This window comes from Solea solea, chromosome 2 (genome assembly GCF_958295425.1).
Source record: "Solea solea chromosome 2, fSolSol10.1, whole genome shotgun sequence".
In the NCBI taxonomy this organism is placed as follows: Eukaryota; Metazoa; Chordata; class Actinopteri; order Pleuronectiformes; family Soleidae; genus Solea; species Solea solea.
This window is the reverse complement of record NC_081135.1, coordinates 21,507,737-21,527,262: the sequence shown is the minus strand read 5'-3', so window position 1 is coordinate 21,527,262 and position 19,526 is coordinate 21,507,737. Positions and strand designations below refer to the sequence as shown.

Sequence of the window (19,526 nt, the reverse complement as noted above, 5' to 3'; positions counted from 1 at the left end):
AATGATGGACATTATAGCAGTCATGACACCATGTAGACATTCGAAATGGGAATTAAACGAGTTCTCATGACATAAAACCAATGATCCTAGACTAAACGAGACAAGTCTGAAAATGGCTGACCCATCTGCGCTAAAAGAGATTGAGAATCGAATCGTGACCTTAAAATTGAAAATCTAATCGAATGAAGAATGTGAGTCAGAAATGAACTAAATCATATGGTCTCAGATTCATGTTATGTTTAGGTAGCCTTGCTCATCATTAACTTGTTATCAATAAAGTCACAGGAAGAATTTGAACAGAGGAAAACTCTTGGCTAAAAACTCATTAAAAAACAGTAGAACGCTGTCTGCTGAGGACTGAGGTAGATATGGCCTGTTAATAAGGTATTGACTGATTTCTTTGCCTATTAAACAGGTTTGGAGTTTACACTCATTTGCTTCTCTTTGACTCCGTCGTCTTGCTGTGGGAATGCAGAATGTGCAGTTTTGCACAGCTAAGGAAAGTTACGTTGACTTCTGTCTGCTAAAAATTCCAAAAAGCATTATGCATGTTATGGTTTGTCCGCTGGGGAGGAAAGCAGCTGTCATTCTCCTGACGGTGACAGTCTGAGGTGTAAAGTGTCAAATAAATCTCCACATGCTGTAGTTTGCACATGGGTTGGGTACCATTTTTATATGAATTGATATCAGTGAAAATTTGGCAGACGATGGTACCTTTTTTTGGTACTTTACTCACTCTGTTATAAAAAAAAGTAAAAAGTTCAAATGTATGTAGTTTGACATTTATAGCCATGATTCACTAAAGATTTGAGTCACCATCAAAGGGTGGGGTTCTCTCAGTCTTGAGTTGCGCTGTATCTTACAAAAAATTCCAGGATTCTCTGTCACTTACTGCTCGCTCTGCTGTATTGAACAAGATACCACAGCAACATAATCTTGCACTCATTGGGATTTACTCTCTTCCGTTCATAAACGGTACTTTTTAACATAGATTGATTTAACCAACCAGAACAGAAAAAGTACAATTAAATGAACAGAGTTTGGGGTCCAACCCCACGTTTAACCTTTGTTTGTTGATGTTCATGGTTAGGATAATAATTCAGAAATTACACCCCCCGTTTTAGGTTCTCTCGGTTTGAGCCGACAACAAATATTCCTATATAGATTCCCAATGCGGCAGCATACGGTCACATAATGGGCTTTCAATTTGTAGTGAGTGACTTGCATATAAATCACCCAATAAGTAAATAAAGCAGAAACATATCATTAGCCCTTATTTTCCAGTCGCAGCTCCAAATTCTTATTTTCATATCCGCACAGGCAGCGAGCTCATTAGCTCACCCAGCAGTTATTTAGTGAACTGTTACTCATCGCCAATTTCTCATTCCTGTTAAATGAGGTTATTGTTGGTGACGATCATTTCGTTTAAATGACTGTCGAACAACAAGCCCGATTTTATCACCCACACATCCATCTGAACACGAACACACACCACAAGCTGTTAAATGATGTTCTGCATGATGATGGTGGAGATATATATCAGTACTGTGTCTGTGTGTGTGTGTGTGTGTGTGTGTGTGAGGACAGACTCTGAACTACAGCACACATGATGACTTTTACCCCCTGATTAATTCTTGGCATATTGCAGACAGCTTGCATTGTGAGAAATACCTTCATTAAATAACTGTAGTGTGTGTGTGTGTGTGTGTCAGTAAATTATTTGAATGTGTACAAACATCAGTCTCTTTATAGCTCGCAGGAGTCATTGGATTCAAACAGGTCAAGGCACAATCACCAGATTTCGTGATTTTTATTGAGAACAGATGGAGTCAGTTAAATTCAATTAAGACCGCAGATTAATACATTAAAAAAAAAACAATAACATCTGTTGACCATACGGTTAGCAGTTTGGAGTTTGCCATTGGGACAATTTAAGCAATAAATGCTTTTGAGTTGTGGAAGTGCCTGGATGTCTGGATGTCTGGATGTCTGTATACTGTGAAAGCCAACAGCTAGCATCTATAAGTAAACAAATAAATGAAATAATCTGTATATTATATTAGAGTAATCTTCTCCCAGCAGGCATGTGGGCCAGTTACATTTACATTTTAGTGAAAGGCTAGTCTCTTTGCATTATGGTTAAACCTGTACCCGTACGAGTGCCACCTGTACCATATACACATCTATATATATATATATATATATATATATATACACATACATATACATATATATATATATATATATATATATACGTATATGTATATATAGATATACATATATATATATATATATATATATATATATATAAATAAATAAATGTATATGGTACAGGTGGCACTCGTACGGGTACAGGTTTCAAGGACTTTTCCCTAAAAGATTAATTTAATCACACACATGCACCCAAATTAAATTTATGAGTCTAACTTTTCACAAGATCAATTATTTTAACCTCCATCTCTGTGATCGTGAGGAGAATGATTGAGTTATAGCAGTCTGCACACACTCACACACACACACTAACTCATGACTGTGTTTGCACATACTGTATCTGATTGGCCCAAAATGAAATGCTGCACAGAAAGTTGTGCCAGGTCTAGTCCTACCTTCTTTACCTTGCCCGTGTTTATTACCCACCCCGCTGTGGCCTTGTAAACTTGCAAAGAATAATTTCAGAGATTCAGTCCAACTTCTGAGAGACTTTTTAAAGGTAAAAACAAAATGTGTTTCAGTGTGTGACAATTTGGTTGACAAGCTAAAGAAAAATAGCTCTAAAAATAACGTTGATATATAAAGGAATGGATGCACTTTTTATGACTGGTGGCACCAAAGAATCAAAGACCGCGTGTTGTTGCAGTCGCTCTTTACTGTCAGTGAACAAACATGAAAGAAAAATGTGCTTTAAAAGAAACAAGTACAAGATGTTTGAACAGAAAACATCACATCCAGCAACATGAGTGGCCCAGAAACACAGACAATTTAAATAGTTGTCACTTCAGTCCTCTAACGTACGAGTGTGTGTGTGTGTGTGTGTGTGTGTATGTGTGTGTTTGCGAGTAATCTCATCAGGATATAGAGATTACCATTGAAACGTCCGGCAGGGATAACACTTTCACTGAGCTGATCCAAAGGTCACACTTATAAACGGGGTTAACAGCTTGTTTTAAGAAGCTGGATTGTGTGCCTGCGTGCGTGCGTGCATGTGTGTGTGTGTCCTAAGTGCCAGGCTAATCTTCTACGGTGTGAGCGACAAGAGGTCTGAGGAGAGGCAGTCGTCCTCGTGAACAACACTGAAACAAAGACGTGACGAGAGATGAGAGGAGAAAGGACGGCAGAACAAAAGACACACGGGTTTGCACAGCTACTGTATGCTTCTTACGGACACTGCATTGACTTCTAGTCGTTTGGACAACCCAACCAAAGAAATGGGTCTCTGCTTATATATAGGAGCTGGCTTTCATCTCTATAAGAACTACTGGTCCTGACAAGGTCAGCATTTATGCCAAAAAAGGAAACAAATACACATACACTCACACAAAGAAAATGATAGAGTTAGATGCTCTACTCAGGCAGCAGTAAGAGTGAAGCTGAGGACTGTCGCCTTTACCCTGCGTGAGTTCATATCTCAGTATTATGTGTGTTTTCTCTGTTCTCTGGGTAAAGTGCAGTTCCTCTCCACACCACATGGCCCCGACTAGATCAGGATATTGTCCATGTTAGGCCTTTAACTCTAATCGAGTGACTTACTAATGACATGATTAATGTGATGCAAAAGAAGAAGAGCAGGTGAAACAGTTCAGAGGGACTCACATCAAGGGAGGGTTAGGCAGGTATAAAGGGTTTAGCATGCTGATTGCACCTGCACATGCATCATTTCCCCTGCAGACTCCTGCACTATCCACATTCATTGATCTGTGTAAACTGCTGCTCTCATCTTTGTGGGAGTTTCACTCCATCACTGCAGTTTGCACAAATATAAAGATTGTGTTCCCGGGGAAAGAATAAATCGATATGGTTCTGTGCAGAACCTCTTCTCCAGCCAGAGAAACTCATTTTTAAAAAGTAGAGCTGTTTGCACTGGATCCGCTGATGTATATCAGCAAGTCAACAACACTGTTGACCGGCCGACGCTGTTGTTTGGCGACTTGTTTACAGACCAAAGAGAAGCGGCGAGAGGAGCTTTAAATCAACACTTGAACCAAGTGGAGGGAGCGCACACAATGCAATATCTTCACTGTGAGCCACTCCACGGCTCTCATGTACACGCTCTCAGTTTAAGGCAAACCAGGACGAGACATTTGCACAGATGGATAAAAATGCCAAATACAGACATTTATTTTTCACTCAGTGTGAACATACATGTGTTCTGTTTCTGCCAGATGCTTAAATACTGACTTTGTATATTCATACGATCTGTATGAAACAGGTATGTCCATGAAGCTTTTCAGGAAAGTTTTAAAGCTTAAACTTTTCCTACATGTGAGTTCATATCGATCCACCATTAGTCTCCCTTTCACTTAGTTACCCTAGTGGCCACAGGGAAGGAGGTTTCATGGAAGAATTACTTCTCAGTTTCAAACACAAAGAAACCGTGTTATTCAAACCCGTGGAGAGAACAGTGTTCGCTATGTGTCTATTGTATTTTTCACACAACAATGCTTTCTGTGACGCAACACAACATTGGCTCTGCGAAGAAAAACAACCCTCAGTTTCATGACTGACCAAACCACTAGCGACAGAAAATGAGTCTGTTTTCCGTTTAATGAAGCTTTAAACCATGTTCGTATTACACCATGCACATGAAAACATAATCTAAAACCGAATCGCCTTTGTTCCCTATGTTGACACCTTCCCTCTCTAACCTCGGATTCATACAGTTGTTGTCTTTGTTGGCTGCAGGGTCAGGTGTCAGTGACTAGGCGTTAATAACAAGGGCTTTAACTGTGATTCTGTTTTACTCGACATGTCCTAAATATCTGAATTGGACAGACAAAGAGTGCGAAATGTGCAGGACACACTGAGAATGAGAGTTATGTCCTCGTTCTCACTCTACTGTCGGGAAATATCGCTGCAAAAAACATCAGAAACACACCGACACGCACACGCACACACACACACAGTTGGAGGTACAACATTCATCGTAAGTAAATGCACAAGTGAAGTCATCACTTATACACACACAGTCTCATCCGCCTTTGTTTCACACACACACACACACACACACACACAGTCACGCATGCTCACACCACACAATGACCTCATCCCTCACATCACCCCTCTTCCACCCCATCACACACACACACACACACTCACTCACAGAGAAAGAGAGAGGGAGAGAGAGAAAGGGTCAATCCATTAAGTCCCGACAGCAGCTGATCCCTTCCTTTATGTTCCTCTCGTTTAAATGCATTCACTTCATTATCTGTAATGAGAATTTATCAAAGAGAGCCAACTCATATCAGAATGATTAATAGAGTTATTATGTCTTGCACAGTAACATGTAATCATCAATACAATGTAAAACCATTTCAGAAATTAAGTGTGTGTGTGTGTGTGTGTGTGTGTGTGTGTGTGTGTTATCATTGGTTCCACAAACTTCATCAAAGCATTAACTGTACTTTTCAGAAACAACATCCAGAAGAGGAAACACGTAATAAAAACACCACCAGGCTCCTAAAAACCAACATCTTTATCACACTGAATAATTGAATACATGTCAGTCACATGACTGCGAGGTCAGACACACTAACTACAAGCATACCTTTTTTATACGAGTCTTGACCTAGAATACACAAATGAATGCAGATTTCCTTATACACGATACCTGCCTGCCAGTGTGTCCCTAATGCAGTGACAGGGATTGGCAGCAAATGTGCGTTCCCTGCTCGGGACTTCATACGAGCACGTTTAAAGCCAATAGTTCAATATGGAATTACTAGAATATGTCCCTCATTATTTTTGCTTAAAAAACAAATGTGTCTCCAAGACAATCTCACATGTTTTCAGTTGCTTCAAAATCTGGTGAGTGTGGGAGGCAGAAGCACATGATTCACATCTTCACTGAACCAATCCATTCAAACCTCCTGCCAGTTTTAATGTGGAAAAGCCTGAAGTTGTTATGCTTCTTCACAAGGAGGGAGGAGGGTTGTTAAGTCTTATCTAACACTGTGTTTTGTTAAATGAACAAAAATGCAAATAAACAGTGAATACGTCTGGGAACGTTTTATCTCCTAAAGTGGAAAATAATAATTAAGTACATTTCGACTGCTGGTTTGTCACAAATCTTTCTCTAAAGAAACAAAAACAAAAGAAAACTTAATTATTTTTGATAAAAGTGTCCAGATGCGCTGTTATTACTGAAGGGATTTACTGTAGGCAGAGGACAGTCTCCAAAAGGAGGGTTGTACAAGATTACACGTAAGTGTGTCTCTGTTTGTGTGTGCGTGTGAGGGAGAGAGAGAGAGAGAGAGAGAGAGAGAGAGAGAGAGACTCTCCAGGGAAGTGTCTCCTGTCATCACACCTTTTTACACACTCTCTCTCTCTCTCTCTCTCTCTCACTCTCTTTCTCTCTCCCCCCTCTCTCTCTCTCTCTCTCACTCTCTTTCTCTCTCTCACCTCCAGAGGTTTTCGTTTTGCTGGAAAGCAAAACAGGTGGACACATGACTCATAGATGCCTCCCTCTGCTCGTGTGTGTGTGTGTGTGTGTGTGTCTAATGTGTGTTTGGCCCAATGAAGCCTCCCCTGCAATAAAAAGTTGTCTTGCGGCTAAAAGAGAAACACCCTCTCTTCCTCCACTATGCTTTGTCCTGCAGTTCACCCTTAAATAATTCAGATCTTTCCCCTCCTCCACCCACCGACACACACTCACACACACTCTCAAAACTATTCCTCTCAGGACACTGCACTGACTTCCATTCAGTTGGACAGCGTTAACAACATGTTATCCCGAACCTTAACCATAACCAGTTAGTGCCTAACCTTATGACCTAAGCACAATTTACACTTCACCTCTAAACCTAACCAGTCCCCGACTACTGGTCCTGACAAGGTCAGTGTTTATGCCAGGAAAGATCATGAAGAGGCAACAAATACAAGTACACAGAAGTAATATTTTTTTGCAAATAAAACATAAGGGAAACTATATTCAGACAAGGAGACAAAAATGTATCCTCAAAACTCCCATATATGTTATTTGTGTCGTCATATAGTGATAAAAACAACACAGTTACAATGTTAATATTAAGACGAATGTCTGCTCGTGAGGTGGCGACGTGAAATATCGAGCTGCAAAAACCTGCAATTGCATTATTGTGACACACTTTTTTCTTTCATTCTTTACACACGCCGTCTTTTTGTCTTTGGTTTCTCTTTTTCTTTTTTTCTTCCCCGAGCACATGTACACCTCCCTACATACAGACACGAAAACACAAACGCACACGCTGCAGCACTTGTCTATTCCCTAAGGTATTCCAGGCGACATTGTGGATTAAAATAGCTGACGACCCACATATTCCACTTTAGCAGACATGGCACTGCTGGGCCAGACATCACAACTATTTGTCCGTACAAAGCAGCACAAATGGCCTGATTTAGAAATACTTGTGTAAAACGCAATTATGACAAATGTTGGACAAGGCAAAAGTCTAACATCAATTATGGATATGTGAAGACGTGGTGTTGTCCAAATACAAATGGGTGGGATTTTTGGACATTTTTATTTTTCACTTCAAGCCACCGTGGTAGGAAAGTCATTGGTGGTAATGACATAATGTGGATTCAGTTAGTGACTCACACATTTACCTTTGCTCACCCTGCAGCTGCTTTACATATGTGTGTGTGTGTGTGTGTGTGTGTGTGTGACATTCTGTGATCAAATGTGGTGGATTGAGCCAATAAGAAGCAGAGGGAAGATGAAAGAAGAAATGACATCAGCACAGGCCACTGACGTTGAGATCACGGTCGGTAACTATAGAACATGAACACAAAGTTTGATTTTTACTTAATTGTGAGTAGAGCCAGACATTGAAGGTATGAGGGGGAAGAAAGGGCTAATATTTCAAACACATATTGTTGTGATGATATCAAAAAGAGGAGCTGTGAATACGTGAGGTCTATGCCGTCGCTCTAAACACATACTGTACTTTAGCTCTGGTTTTGTTTCACACATTTTCCTTGGCTCCGGTTGAGGTAAATATGTCGACGCTTGATTGGTGTTTTAGATGCTGTGGTGATGAATGTGGTCGACTTTGTTGAATCTCCATTCTGTGTCTCTCCACCTCGTTCTCGCTCTCTCTCTTTTTTCCTGTCTCACCGACTTGTGAGGAAAAACAGGACAAATTCCCAAGGTCATCTTCCTCCACTGCATCTGACCCATTTACTGTGTCCTAGGCTGCACACACACACACACACAGACACACAGATACACACAGATACACACACACCAATCATGCATACATAAATGCGTACACGAGCGCCTGACGCACTCTGTCATCAGCGCAACTCGGTCTCTGGTTCTGCCTGAGCACAGACATGGTGTGCACCTATACACACAGACACGGTATTCATGCTCAAATGCCCTGAAACATTGTGGCATCCCTGATGAAACCCAGCAGCAGGAGTTGATTCAATTAAAAAAAGACACTATAATACAACATCATCTTATTTCAGTAGGGAGGAGCCTCCTCTGCTTGAGTTCTTCAAACTGTACGGTACGTTCCTGAGGATTCTCAAGCACTGACATTTTTATCTCTGTTTGGGACAAACTCTACAGAAGTAGAGAGCAGCCATAGCGTTAGAGAGGTTAGTGTGATATACGGTGTGTGTGTTCAATAATTTAGTGAGGCCCTTGAAGGATGCTATAAAATTTGAAACAGCCCTGGATCGGAAAAAAAAAGGTTTCCCATTTATGAGTAGTGATGTGACTAAATATGCCAGGGCTCATGAAAGTTGTCATTTTAACTGCATCAGTTAATTGTCTACAATTCTCCACTATACCTCGCATGAAATAAAAAACACAGAAAATAAATAACATTTTCAAATAAATGAAAGCTTTGTGTATTACATTATTGCGGGTTCAAATGGCTTGTCTCATTTTCCAAACAATCGTTTATTTCAGTGCAAAAAAACAAAACATGAAACGAGCTGTTTTCATATTATCGAAATAACCTTTTAGAGTAAAAATTTATATTTGTGCAGCTAAAACACTTACATATTACTTATATAAAATATAACGTATAATTGCATACAACAGTCTACTACAGATCTTTGTGAAAGCAGCGGCAATTGTGAGCCGGTTAGATCCTGAATGTCGTACTGCCAACTATAGGCCTTGGCTAGCAAGAGCACACACACACACACACGGGCACACACACACACACACACACACACTTCCTTTGCCACTGTCAACATCCTCTTGCACACTATGAATGATGTCATTAGCAAAACACACACAATGGTGTGCGTGAGTGTTTCAGCAGAGCAGCAACCAAACTAAAGAGCCAGGAAGAGCCTCAGCTTTTGAAAGACGTCCACATGTTCAACAACTTTGACGAATAAAGTTTGAATCACTGTCATTTTACTATCCAAAGTTGCTGTTAAAGATATGTAAATAATAATAATAATAAAAACTGTAGGCATTTTTTTGTTTTCATGCTTCCTCCTGCAAACAAAAAAAGAAAAGAGAGAAAACACCAAATCAGTGCCACCCTTCCCATGTTTTTTTTTTCCAGTCTGGCAATAATAAAGATGAAGAAAAAGAAAGGAAAGAGGAAGCGATGCCCCACAATGTCATTGTTTACTTGGAAAATATGTTTCCATCAGCGTTTATTGCACCCTCTCTTTGCTGAAACATCAACTTAACCTCAGACCATAACAAAAAAGGGAAAAAATAACCCAGTGGTTGGTTGGTTGGGCTTTTTTTTTTAATTCTGTTTTTAAATGTGCAAATGAAGGATGTTAGGAGGAGACTGTTGGAGGGAGGGGGAGACAGACAGACAGACATACAGACAGAGAGCTGGGCGAGAATGGGAGGGTTGGACGGACGCCAGGTCACAGGGCTTTATCACTGAGCCAATCGGTCTGCAAACACTGGCTCAGCAGGATGTAGAGACACAAACACCATACAGCTCACCTGTGTGTGTGTGTGTGTGTGTGTGTGTGTGTGTGTGTGTGTGTGTGTGTGTGTGTAGCCAGCAGGGGTGGGAATCACATTGTCTCACAATACGATATAATACGCAATACATGGTCCACAATAGCAATAATATCACGATACAACGTTTCTGGGACAATCAATATGTTGCAAGACAATCATATAGAGATACATCACGATATCACGATATCTCTCTAACTGAAGAACACAAAACCTCCGTGAAAAGGAAAAAGCGCAGGACAGAACAAAGTGCAGCGCTGCTGCGAGGAGACACCAGGTGGCAAAGCCTGGTGAATGGAACTGGCAGGGACTGTTTACTTAAAAGCGCCTTTATTTGTTAATTCAAATATCAATATTTGCCATGGCGTAACGACTCTCGTATTGCACGAGGAAGGACGAAGATATGTTACCAAGTCGATATTAGAACAAAATGCGTATCCTGTAAACCGTAATTATATTATGATATCTGCTATATGCAGGTGTTGGTCTTTAACAACAGTTTATTCTGCTGTATATTGGTCCTTACAGATCTTAATGCCTTCTTAAGTTAGCACTGTTATGGTGCATGCTGACTAAACATTTTTTAAACCTGATCAGACAATTCATTTGAAGACAAAACTTTCCATCGGTCTAAGGCCAATCAATGGACAGAGAAGGTGAAAAGATATTGCTTCTCCTCTTTTCTGAAAGCAAACAGATGAATATTTCAGTGTTAGTCATGCAAGTGATATGCAAAAAAACAAAAATCATCATGCTGCCAACCTTGCATTAGTAACACCAAATGTTGCTTTAGGTTAAATCTGAAAGCTCCACAATGTTGTTCACAAGTGTCCAGAAGAACTAAGCATCCAAGTATCAAAGTTCATTATGACTGAAACTAATGCCTCTTTATATTATTCATTAAGTATTTAGGATCAGCTACTGTAAATAAAAACAACAACAATTCCAATGTGTTTTTACCACACACATGTAAATACAGGCAGAACTGAAAATAGCACTCTGACTTGTGTTTTCCAGTTTTTTTGAAGCTTTTTAAGCTTAATGTTAAGTGCAGATGACCGTCAGGTTTTCCATCTCAGCCTACTGGAAAACCCCCCTAGAAAACGGGTGTTCTTCCGCAGTACATGGAAAAACAATTAGCACCAGAATTATCTCAATTTATTTTTTCAAATCCAACTGTGACTCTCTTAGGATGCACTACGTTATTAACGGAGAAGAATATTCGGCGTCTCTGGAGTTCGGTTGTCTCCTGCTTGCAGTCTACGCGACTATTAACTTCACCTCCACTCATCTTCTACTGGGTACACAGAGATGATTAATCAAGGCCCTTAATACTCATTTCCTTACATGTCAGTTTGTTGCTTAGAATGATGTCATTATAAACAATATACGGAACACATAATGTACCATATGATCCCTACAACGTAGTTGATTTTCCCAGTGTACGCGAAGCATGACGAGATGAATGGGTAATCCTCCTCGTAAACTGTAGTAATCGTGCTTCATGGTGAATAGTGCTGGAGCACTGCCCTCCATAGAAAAGCACTCATCTTGAAAGATCAGGCCTATGGCTTTCACAGTATAAGCTCTCTCCATCACAAGTGCAGTTCATTTGTTCTGCTTTCCTGCCATGTTAGTCTGACTGCTCACTTTCTTATCTAATCTCCGTCGCCGTAGACTGACTGCCTTATTCACTTACTGAATGATGGGTTCTCGGGCATGTCTGTGTGTGTCTACGTCTGACTCGCGTGATTTCAAATTATGGGTCAAAGACAATAACTGTATGTTTGAGTCCATGATAAAAAAGAAAAGAAAAAGGATGAATACAGTGATTAGAATGGCTTATATTGAGGAGAGGGCTGGCACCAGTTTCCACACTTTAAAAAGTTTAGGTTTTTAAACATTATTCTTCCGTGTTTCTCATGTATGGTTGTCACTGGACATTAGACGATGGGAAATGCAAATACCTCCTAAACACAAAAATGCTAAAATGGCACCAGATAAAACCTAAATTTGAGTCTTTCCATTCATCCCGTTTTTCTAAATGATATTGTGTTGTGGGTCACAGGGGCCTGCAGTCAGTCACTACATGCAGTGGACAAACTGTGGCTCCCCCTGGACTGGTCACCGGTCAATCACAGGGCAGACTTACGTCTAAATACCCACGACAGTTCTGCTGATCGACCGGAGCTTAAGGGCTTCAGTTCTGACAGAAATTACAAGCAGCTGTGAGGTACAAAACCAGTTAACTTCCTAAATGTCATTCCAAGGACTTGTTAATCCATAGTAGGTTATTTAGACAATAACTGTGAAGAGATTTCACTCTAGAGAAAAAGTGCTGGACACACATCACAGTCCAAGAGTCACCATGATTCACAAACTCGTTTTGAATTTAGTTTCTACTCGATGCAATTGAATGAACTGAAGCTATAAACACAAATATGTTGTATTGCTGACATACAACTGGAGGAAAAATAGAATTAATTCAGTTGTATGTTGCTCTGTTTCCTCCTTATCTCTCCATTCCTTTGTTTCCTCCCTTCTCTTCCTATTTTTTCATCTGCTATGACTATGAGGAAGCAGCTGTGCTCCGCAGACAATTACATAACTGTGTGTGTGTGTGTGTGTGTGTGTGTGTGTGTGTGTGCGCGCACGCATGTCTGTGAGTGACACAGGATGAATGGAAAGACAGACAAAAGGAGGATGGAGTAAGAAAGGATGGGGGGGGGGGGGAAAGGTCTTCCCTTTCCTGACTAACTTACACATGTGTTCGTTCATCTTCGCTCATTTGTTAGATCTTCTGGTTTTTCTGTTTTCGTTCGCTCTCATTCTTTCTTTCACTTGTTCCCTCACTGCCACACCACTGCCGTCCAGAGTTACTGGGTCGTGAAACATAAAAAACTGCAGCATGCATAGCAATTTATTATCTTGTCAAACTTCCCTGGGCTAGTGTCACGCGGTGGGGAGGGGGGAGCGAGAGAGAGAGGAACACAATGAAAAAAAAAGTTGAAAAGCCACTTTTTTAAATGCTCGATTCAGGGGGTTACATAAGGATCACCATTGAAAGAGGGGGTGGGTATTGTTTAAAAAAGAAAAGTAATCAAAAAAAGAAAGAAAAATGTTTTTCCATTCACCCATCCATTACAGAGGAGCTGCTCACCAGTCTATCACAGAGCCTTAAAAGCTTTTTGATAATTTGAGTTATTATATTTGTTTTAAGTCATTATATCGATGAATGAATGAATGAGACATTTACATTTTCTGGTGCATAAAAATGTGCCTGATATATAATTGTTAAGTCTATGGTGCGGCACTTGCTCTCAGCATGTGGAACTGTCGATGTGATATTGACAGTTCTTTTTAAACACAGGAGAACAGCGAGACTTGAAATGTCAGAGCTTTTTGCGATGGATATACAGACTTCAGCAGTTAACTGGATGATTTTATTCTGTGGAAAAATGGCAGCGATTGTTCAGATTGTCAGCTCGTCTTTTGTTGGAAACACGAAGGACTGGACAGAAGTAGATGGAATGCTTGATTCTCCACTATTGCAATCAAGGACTGCAGCAGATATAACACTGACAAAATGCCCTCTTGAGAAAAATGCAGGGCTTTATAGGTTGCAGAGCTGGCTGCTCCACCACAGAGCTGTAACAACACCACAGCAAATAAATCCATCAGCCGGAAAACAACTACAGACACACAGAGCATGTAAATTAAGAGGAGAGAAAAAGAGTTTGCCAGTTTAATCTCTGCTTAAATGTTCGCCTTAATCATCCTTCTCCTTCATCCTTTTTAACCAAGAACAATTTACACAGACTGACTTTTCCATGACTACAGTTTGAAATAAAGGGATAACATGTAATTGGAAAGCCTTCCTGGGTGGACTCCACTCCAGACACACTTACACCCATATAAAGCCTTTCGAATCACCATAAGCCTGTGAGGATGCAGCAATTATATGCACAACATGGGCTCATACTGTCATAAGCAACAAGGCTAAAATGATATAGTCAGGTGAGAGAGAGAAGGAAGGAAGGAAGGAAGGTAGGAGAGAGGGCGGGGGGGCAAGGTTGCACATGTTAAGCCATGATGTAAAGAACTTGATAAAAGAAGCCTGTACCAGAAAAGACCAAAGACCAGGAGCATGATGTCAGGACAGAAAGGAAAATATATGTGTTTGTGTGTGTGTTTTTCTCTGTCAGTCTGACAGCAAACAGCCAATTACTGTCGAAAGTGGCGAGATGAGTCCTGCCAGACCATAGCTTTCCATTAGTGCATGCCAGCCTGTGTGTGTGTGTGTGTGTGTGTTTCTGTGTGTGTGTGTGTGTGTGAGAGAGAGAGAGAGAGAGAGGGAGAGAGTGATGAGTGAATGAGGGGAATGGAGGGAGACAGAAGACACAAGAGTGAGAAAAATATGACTGTGCCCACATGGTCTCAGTGTGAGTGAGTGTTTTTCTCTCTCCTCCCCGTGGCTGTCCCCACAAGTGCGTATACATTTAATGACACATCTTCTTGCGTCTCTGGCCACTTCCATTCACAGGAGGCCTTTATCACTGCAGACGTTTTGACACTTAGCAGGAAAAGCACAGGTGTTGCTGATAATCTTCACCATGGCTCGGTTCAGTCCACGCGTTATAAGTCAGGACAGTGTGACAGTGACCCAGCATTAGGGCTGAACGATATGGACAAAATTTCATATCTCGATATTCATGCCAGATATCTCGATATCGATAGGATACGATATGACTACGGGTTCGGTGAAAACCAAGCATTTTTCAGAAAAATAAAAACATCATGATACAAAAGACTGTGGAAACTTTCCAGATGGAAAGTGTAGTTTTATTGATGAGAACTCACTGTGAGACTGTGTACACGGGTACCATGTCTTTTGCAAAGTCTGATGTTATAGCTTCTGTAACGTCTTTATGTCCGGTGGACGTCGACTCATGCGGTGTAACGCTACTGAACGCATCAGTAAACACACTTTGCTTGGGCTTCTTTTGGGATGACTGAGAAGTCCCCGGTGTTTCTCTCATTGTATTACACTCTTCGTGCAGCACGCGATGGTGTTGTTTCAGGTGGTGAAACATGTTTGTTGTGCTACCTTGCTTCGTCGCAATGTTTGCCAAGCACGACCTGCACAACACCTCGCTCTGGTTGACATCATCCTTTTTAAATCCAAAATACGATGATTTATGTTTTGGCACAAAATCGTCACCGGCCGCATTATCTTCCGCGCTCATGTCACTTTCTTTCCCGCTGTGTATGTCGTGTGTGTGTGTGCGCGTCTCAGTCTCCGTCTACCGCCCGCCCTCCTATGTTTGTCATTGGTTAGCTTCAGCTGTCGATCCACAGCAAGCATGAAATAAGGTTTGTGGTTGGCTGGCCGTAGTGGTGCATTCAAGTGCAATCGTAAAAATGAAGTTTACTGTGACCGCCAGAGCTGTACATGCAGGGCGAGCGAGGGGGAAAATCTATATTGTTTATATCGTTGCTTTTTCGATATTAATATCTTGAATGTTCATATCTCGATAGCGATACGATAACGATATATCGTTCAGCCCTACCCAGCATGCACTTCATTTGATTATTTACACCTGTCAAAATGTCTGCTGTGAAAGAGGACCGACTGTACGTAAGCCTGTATCTACCTGAAATAACAGAGCTGGAAAAATGTGATGGGATACATCTACAAAATATTTTACAAGAATATTGAGACAATTTGCTGTCTGACCAGTCGCCTAATGAGAAAATATACTACTTTAATCTCAGAGTTAATCTAATCAGAGAGACACAAACAACACTACTACCATTACTTAGACAATAGTCATATTTATGTTAGACACAATTAGCCACCAATACAGCCGTCCTTCACCAAACTGGTGTTGTTTAAATGAAAAAATAGATTTAATCAACACATACGTTAGACCAGGCTGTTACTGTTAACATGATACGTTACGTAGGTGAAACAAAACCTGTATGTAGCTCTGCTTGCAGATTCCCTGGCCTTAAATACCTGTGCCAAATTTAGCTAAAAATGTCTTGGACTAGTCTATGTACTGGATATACAGCAATGTGTATTTTCATCTGGTTGCTGGTAGTAACCAATTAAAATGTGTTAAAATGTAATAGCACCCAGGCCAAAAAAAGGCTTCAGTTATTTCCAATTACTATTAATTGCTTCTAGTTGTTGCCAGGGTGACAACTGATGGGGAGCAAATACACAAAAACTGTCTCTCTCAGACTGCCCATGTGTCATGATAGCAACTCACATAAAACAGGTGCAATTATTCACTTGTGTCTTTTGTTGCAATGCCATTACCGCCCAATCCCATATGAGAACTTACAGTGTCCTCGTGTTTAATGAAAAACAACTCTCTGTGAGTAAAAGTGTGGATAAACTAAGTGGAGCTGTTTTTCCCCCCCAGTTCCACATTCCTGTCCACACACCAGCTTTAACATCTTTTCCAGCCTCTCACACACAGTGGAAAAGGAGACGACACACCACGATCTAAAACTTAATGAAACCTCCCAATCAATACGCAGTATGATCACAAAAGAAAAAAAAGTTACAAGGGGGTGGAACTGTTCTGTGTGGATTCAAAATGGGACAAGACAGTGTGGATTTGTGTCACTGAGACCGTCGGGGAGGTAGAAATGCAGTCTGAGTCTCATTCAAGACCTCAAGAATAAACATACACACAATATAACCCCTCTCTGCGATCACACAATGGACTGGCCCAATACTGTCCGAGTGGATTTGATTCCATGCAGGGAACAGAAGACTTTTAATAGCATGTAAAAGTGAAACCACTCGGTCTGCAACACACACTCACGGTCACACAGTGTCTGAAGATGGCTCCCTATGAACAGCTTCCATTAGTCAAGTTTAAAGCACAAACTGGAGACAAATTGTTTTAATCAATTCGTTCGAAATTCTGCTAGGAAATAAACACCAACAAGTTTTTGCATTAATAATAATCCAACACCAGGAAAACTGTACAGAAAAAAATCATTGTAATCTCACAAACTGACATACAAACAAAATGTTAGTTTCTAATTGTGATATAATGCTTATGAAAGAGTCTCATAGAGGGTACTGAGTCTTCTATGGTTGGTGATAATGTATAATTCAGCAGGATTATCTGCAAACAAACAGTGGCAGATATAGATATATTATTTAAGAACATGCCACGTTCTATTAAGCATGTGTCCATCTTCCATGTGGCTGTGTGTGTGTGTGTGTGTGTCTCTTCATGGAGACCACAACCTGGTCTTAAGGAGGCAGAACCTAATTTCTGAGGAACTGGTTCAGTTTAAGATTAGAATTGTGATGAGGTTAAGGTTAGATGTTTGTTTAGGTTGTTCAAATGAATGAAAGTCAATGCAGTGTCCTCAGAAGAATAGCTGCACAGACCTTTGTGTGTGTGTGTGTGTGTGTGTGTGTGTGTGTGTCAGACCAGCCACATACAGACACCATCACGATCCAGGATCCAAATACTCACATTCTACATCATCAGCTCAGACTGAATATCAAAAATCACTGCCAGTAAAATAAAATGATAACATAAATTCAACTTCATTCATTCAAATCTTCATGGAAAACACTATTTTATCTTGTTTAACTTTCAGTTTTAACGCCAGGGTTAAATAGGCACGAAATAAAGGCAATGTGGAGCCTCATATTGATTCACGTGGAAAGTCATATTTCAAGAAAAACTATAATAAAGCAGCGTCACTATGAGCGTTAAGAGGTTGATTGATTGTCTCTGGTCATTGGGGAAATGGTCCTGGGTTTTTTTTTTCACGAGGTTTCACAGTTAACACGCTTCTGTTTTTAGATTCATAATAAAAAAAATGTTTTAAACACATTTTAAGAAGCAGTTGTTTCAATTGCTTTTCAGGAACCCTTTATTTGCAGCACTAAGAAGCAACTGTGTCCATGTAAAGATGGTCAAGATCTTCTTTACGCATTTTAAATGCGTTTAGTCCATTAGTGCCATTAGAGCGAAATGCTGTGTCTGTATCCTCCCTCTCCTCACCCCCTCCCTCCCTCTCTCTCTCTCTGTGTGTGTGTGTGTCTTTTCTCCTGTCAGCGGACCTCGCCGTGCTCCATGTGAGCGAGAGAGGGGGGAAAAAAAAAACGCAACTGCACGGGGCTGCTACGCGGAGCCTCCACTCATGCAAAACAAAAACACACCCAAAAACAAAAGCATCCAACACGAGAAAACATCACCCAGCTCACACGTCCTCTCGCCACAGTTTCTACAACCCTCTATTTCCCCGCAAAAACAAGAGAAAACGCATCATCGCTGACCTGCTGCCAGTTCTCCTCCAGGGAAGGCATCGCGGAGAAATAACCAGTGTCATGGACGAGTTGGAGTTCCTGGAAAATACTGTAATTCGCCAACACATCCATGTTTGATGCAGAAAAGGAAAAGTCAGTAAAAGAAGTCCAGAATCCAAACGATAAGCACGCACTTGTTCTTCCTTCTTCTCAGACTTGTCTTATTAAAAAAACAAAAGCTGGGAAAAGCCCAGCTGGTGCAGAGGAGCGCACCTGAGCACTTTAATGTAAAAGAGGGGGGAAAAAAGGAGCTTCCAGGAAGGAAAGAGTTGATTATTTTTGTTTTGTCAGTGGCTCTTCCCTCTCCTCTCTGCTCCTCACTGTCACGCTTCTCTCCTCACTCCGCGCTCTGGGCTGCCAGGTCTATTTCCGCATTGCCAGATTGCCAATCGGTCTCCGTACGAGCTGCCAGGTTGCCAGGTTTGCTCCTCCAGCAGCAGACTGGACCCCGCTGCAATCCAGGCGACCGGCGCGAGAGGGGAGGGAAGAAGGGGAGGAGCCACCTGTCAGTCAATTTCGTGCGTGACCTAATAAGGTAAATAGGGTTGATGATGTCACTGGGATCCAATTAGGGAGGCGTTGTGACAGAGAAAGTGGGTGGAGCCTTCAGGGACATAGGCGTACTATTGGCTGCAGGAGGCTGTCAGTCCGGCCCATAGATGGCAGAGAGGGGTGAGTTATTTTTAGAGGCCTATATAAAAGCAGCAGCATTCCTCCTTCACTCAGTATAAGATGCACGGGCAGAGAGGACGGACACAGCGAGCTGCTGCTGCCGCCACCGCCGCCGCTTCTACGGCTGCTGCCAGGAAGCGACAAAAAGGGACATAAACTATCATCAGAAAGAATCATCTGATCACAAGCAGCTGATGTTGGAGAGGAGTTGAGCTGCTGGGTCCATGTTTTTTTTTTTTTTTTCTGACATGTGACAGCTTCACAGCAGAGACTCCTCCATGTGGTTTCCATGTGGTGATGAGTGCACAGAGAAGAGAAGAGCTCCATACACCCACCTGTTCACTTTAGGAGCGTTTA

General features: G+C 41.2%; 1 protein-coding gene across 1 annotated transcript in view; it reads right to left on the bottom strand.

The window, feature by feature from the left end:
* klf7b (Kruppel like factor 7b) overlaps window positions 1–18,925 on the bottom strand; it is a 60,517-nt gene extending 41,592 nt beyond the window's left edge. Inside the window, exon 1 of the mRNA XM_058621502.1 lies at window positions 18,468–18,925. Within this exon, the coding sequence (XP_058477485.1) occupies window positions 18,468–18,569 (102 nt within the window). The 5' untranslated portion in view covers window positions 18,570–18,925. The remainder of the gene's footprint in view (window positions 1–18,467) is intronic.
* Between the last annotated feature and the right edge of the window lie 601 nt (window positions 18,926–19,526).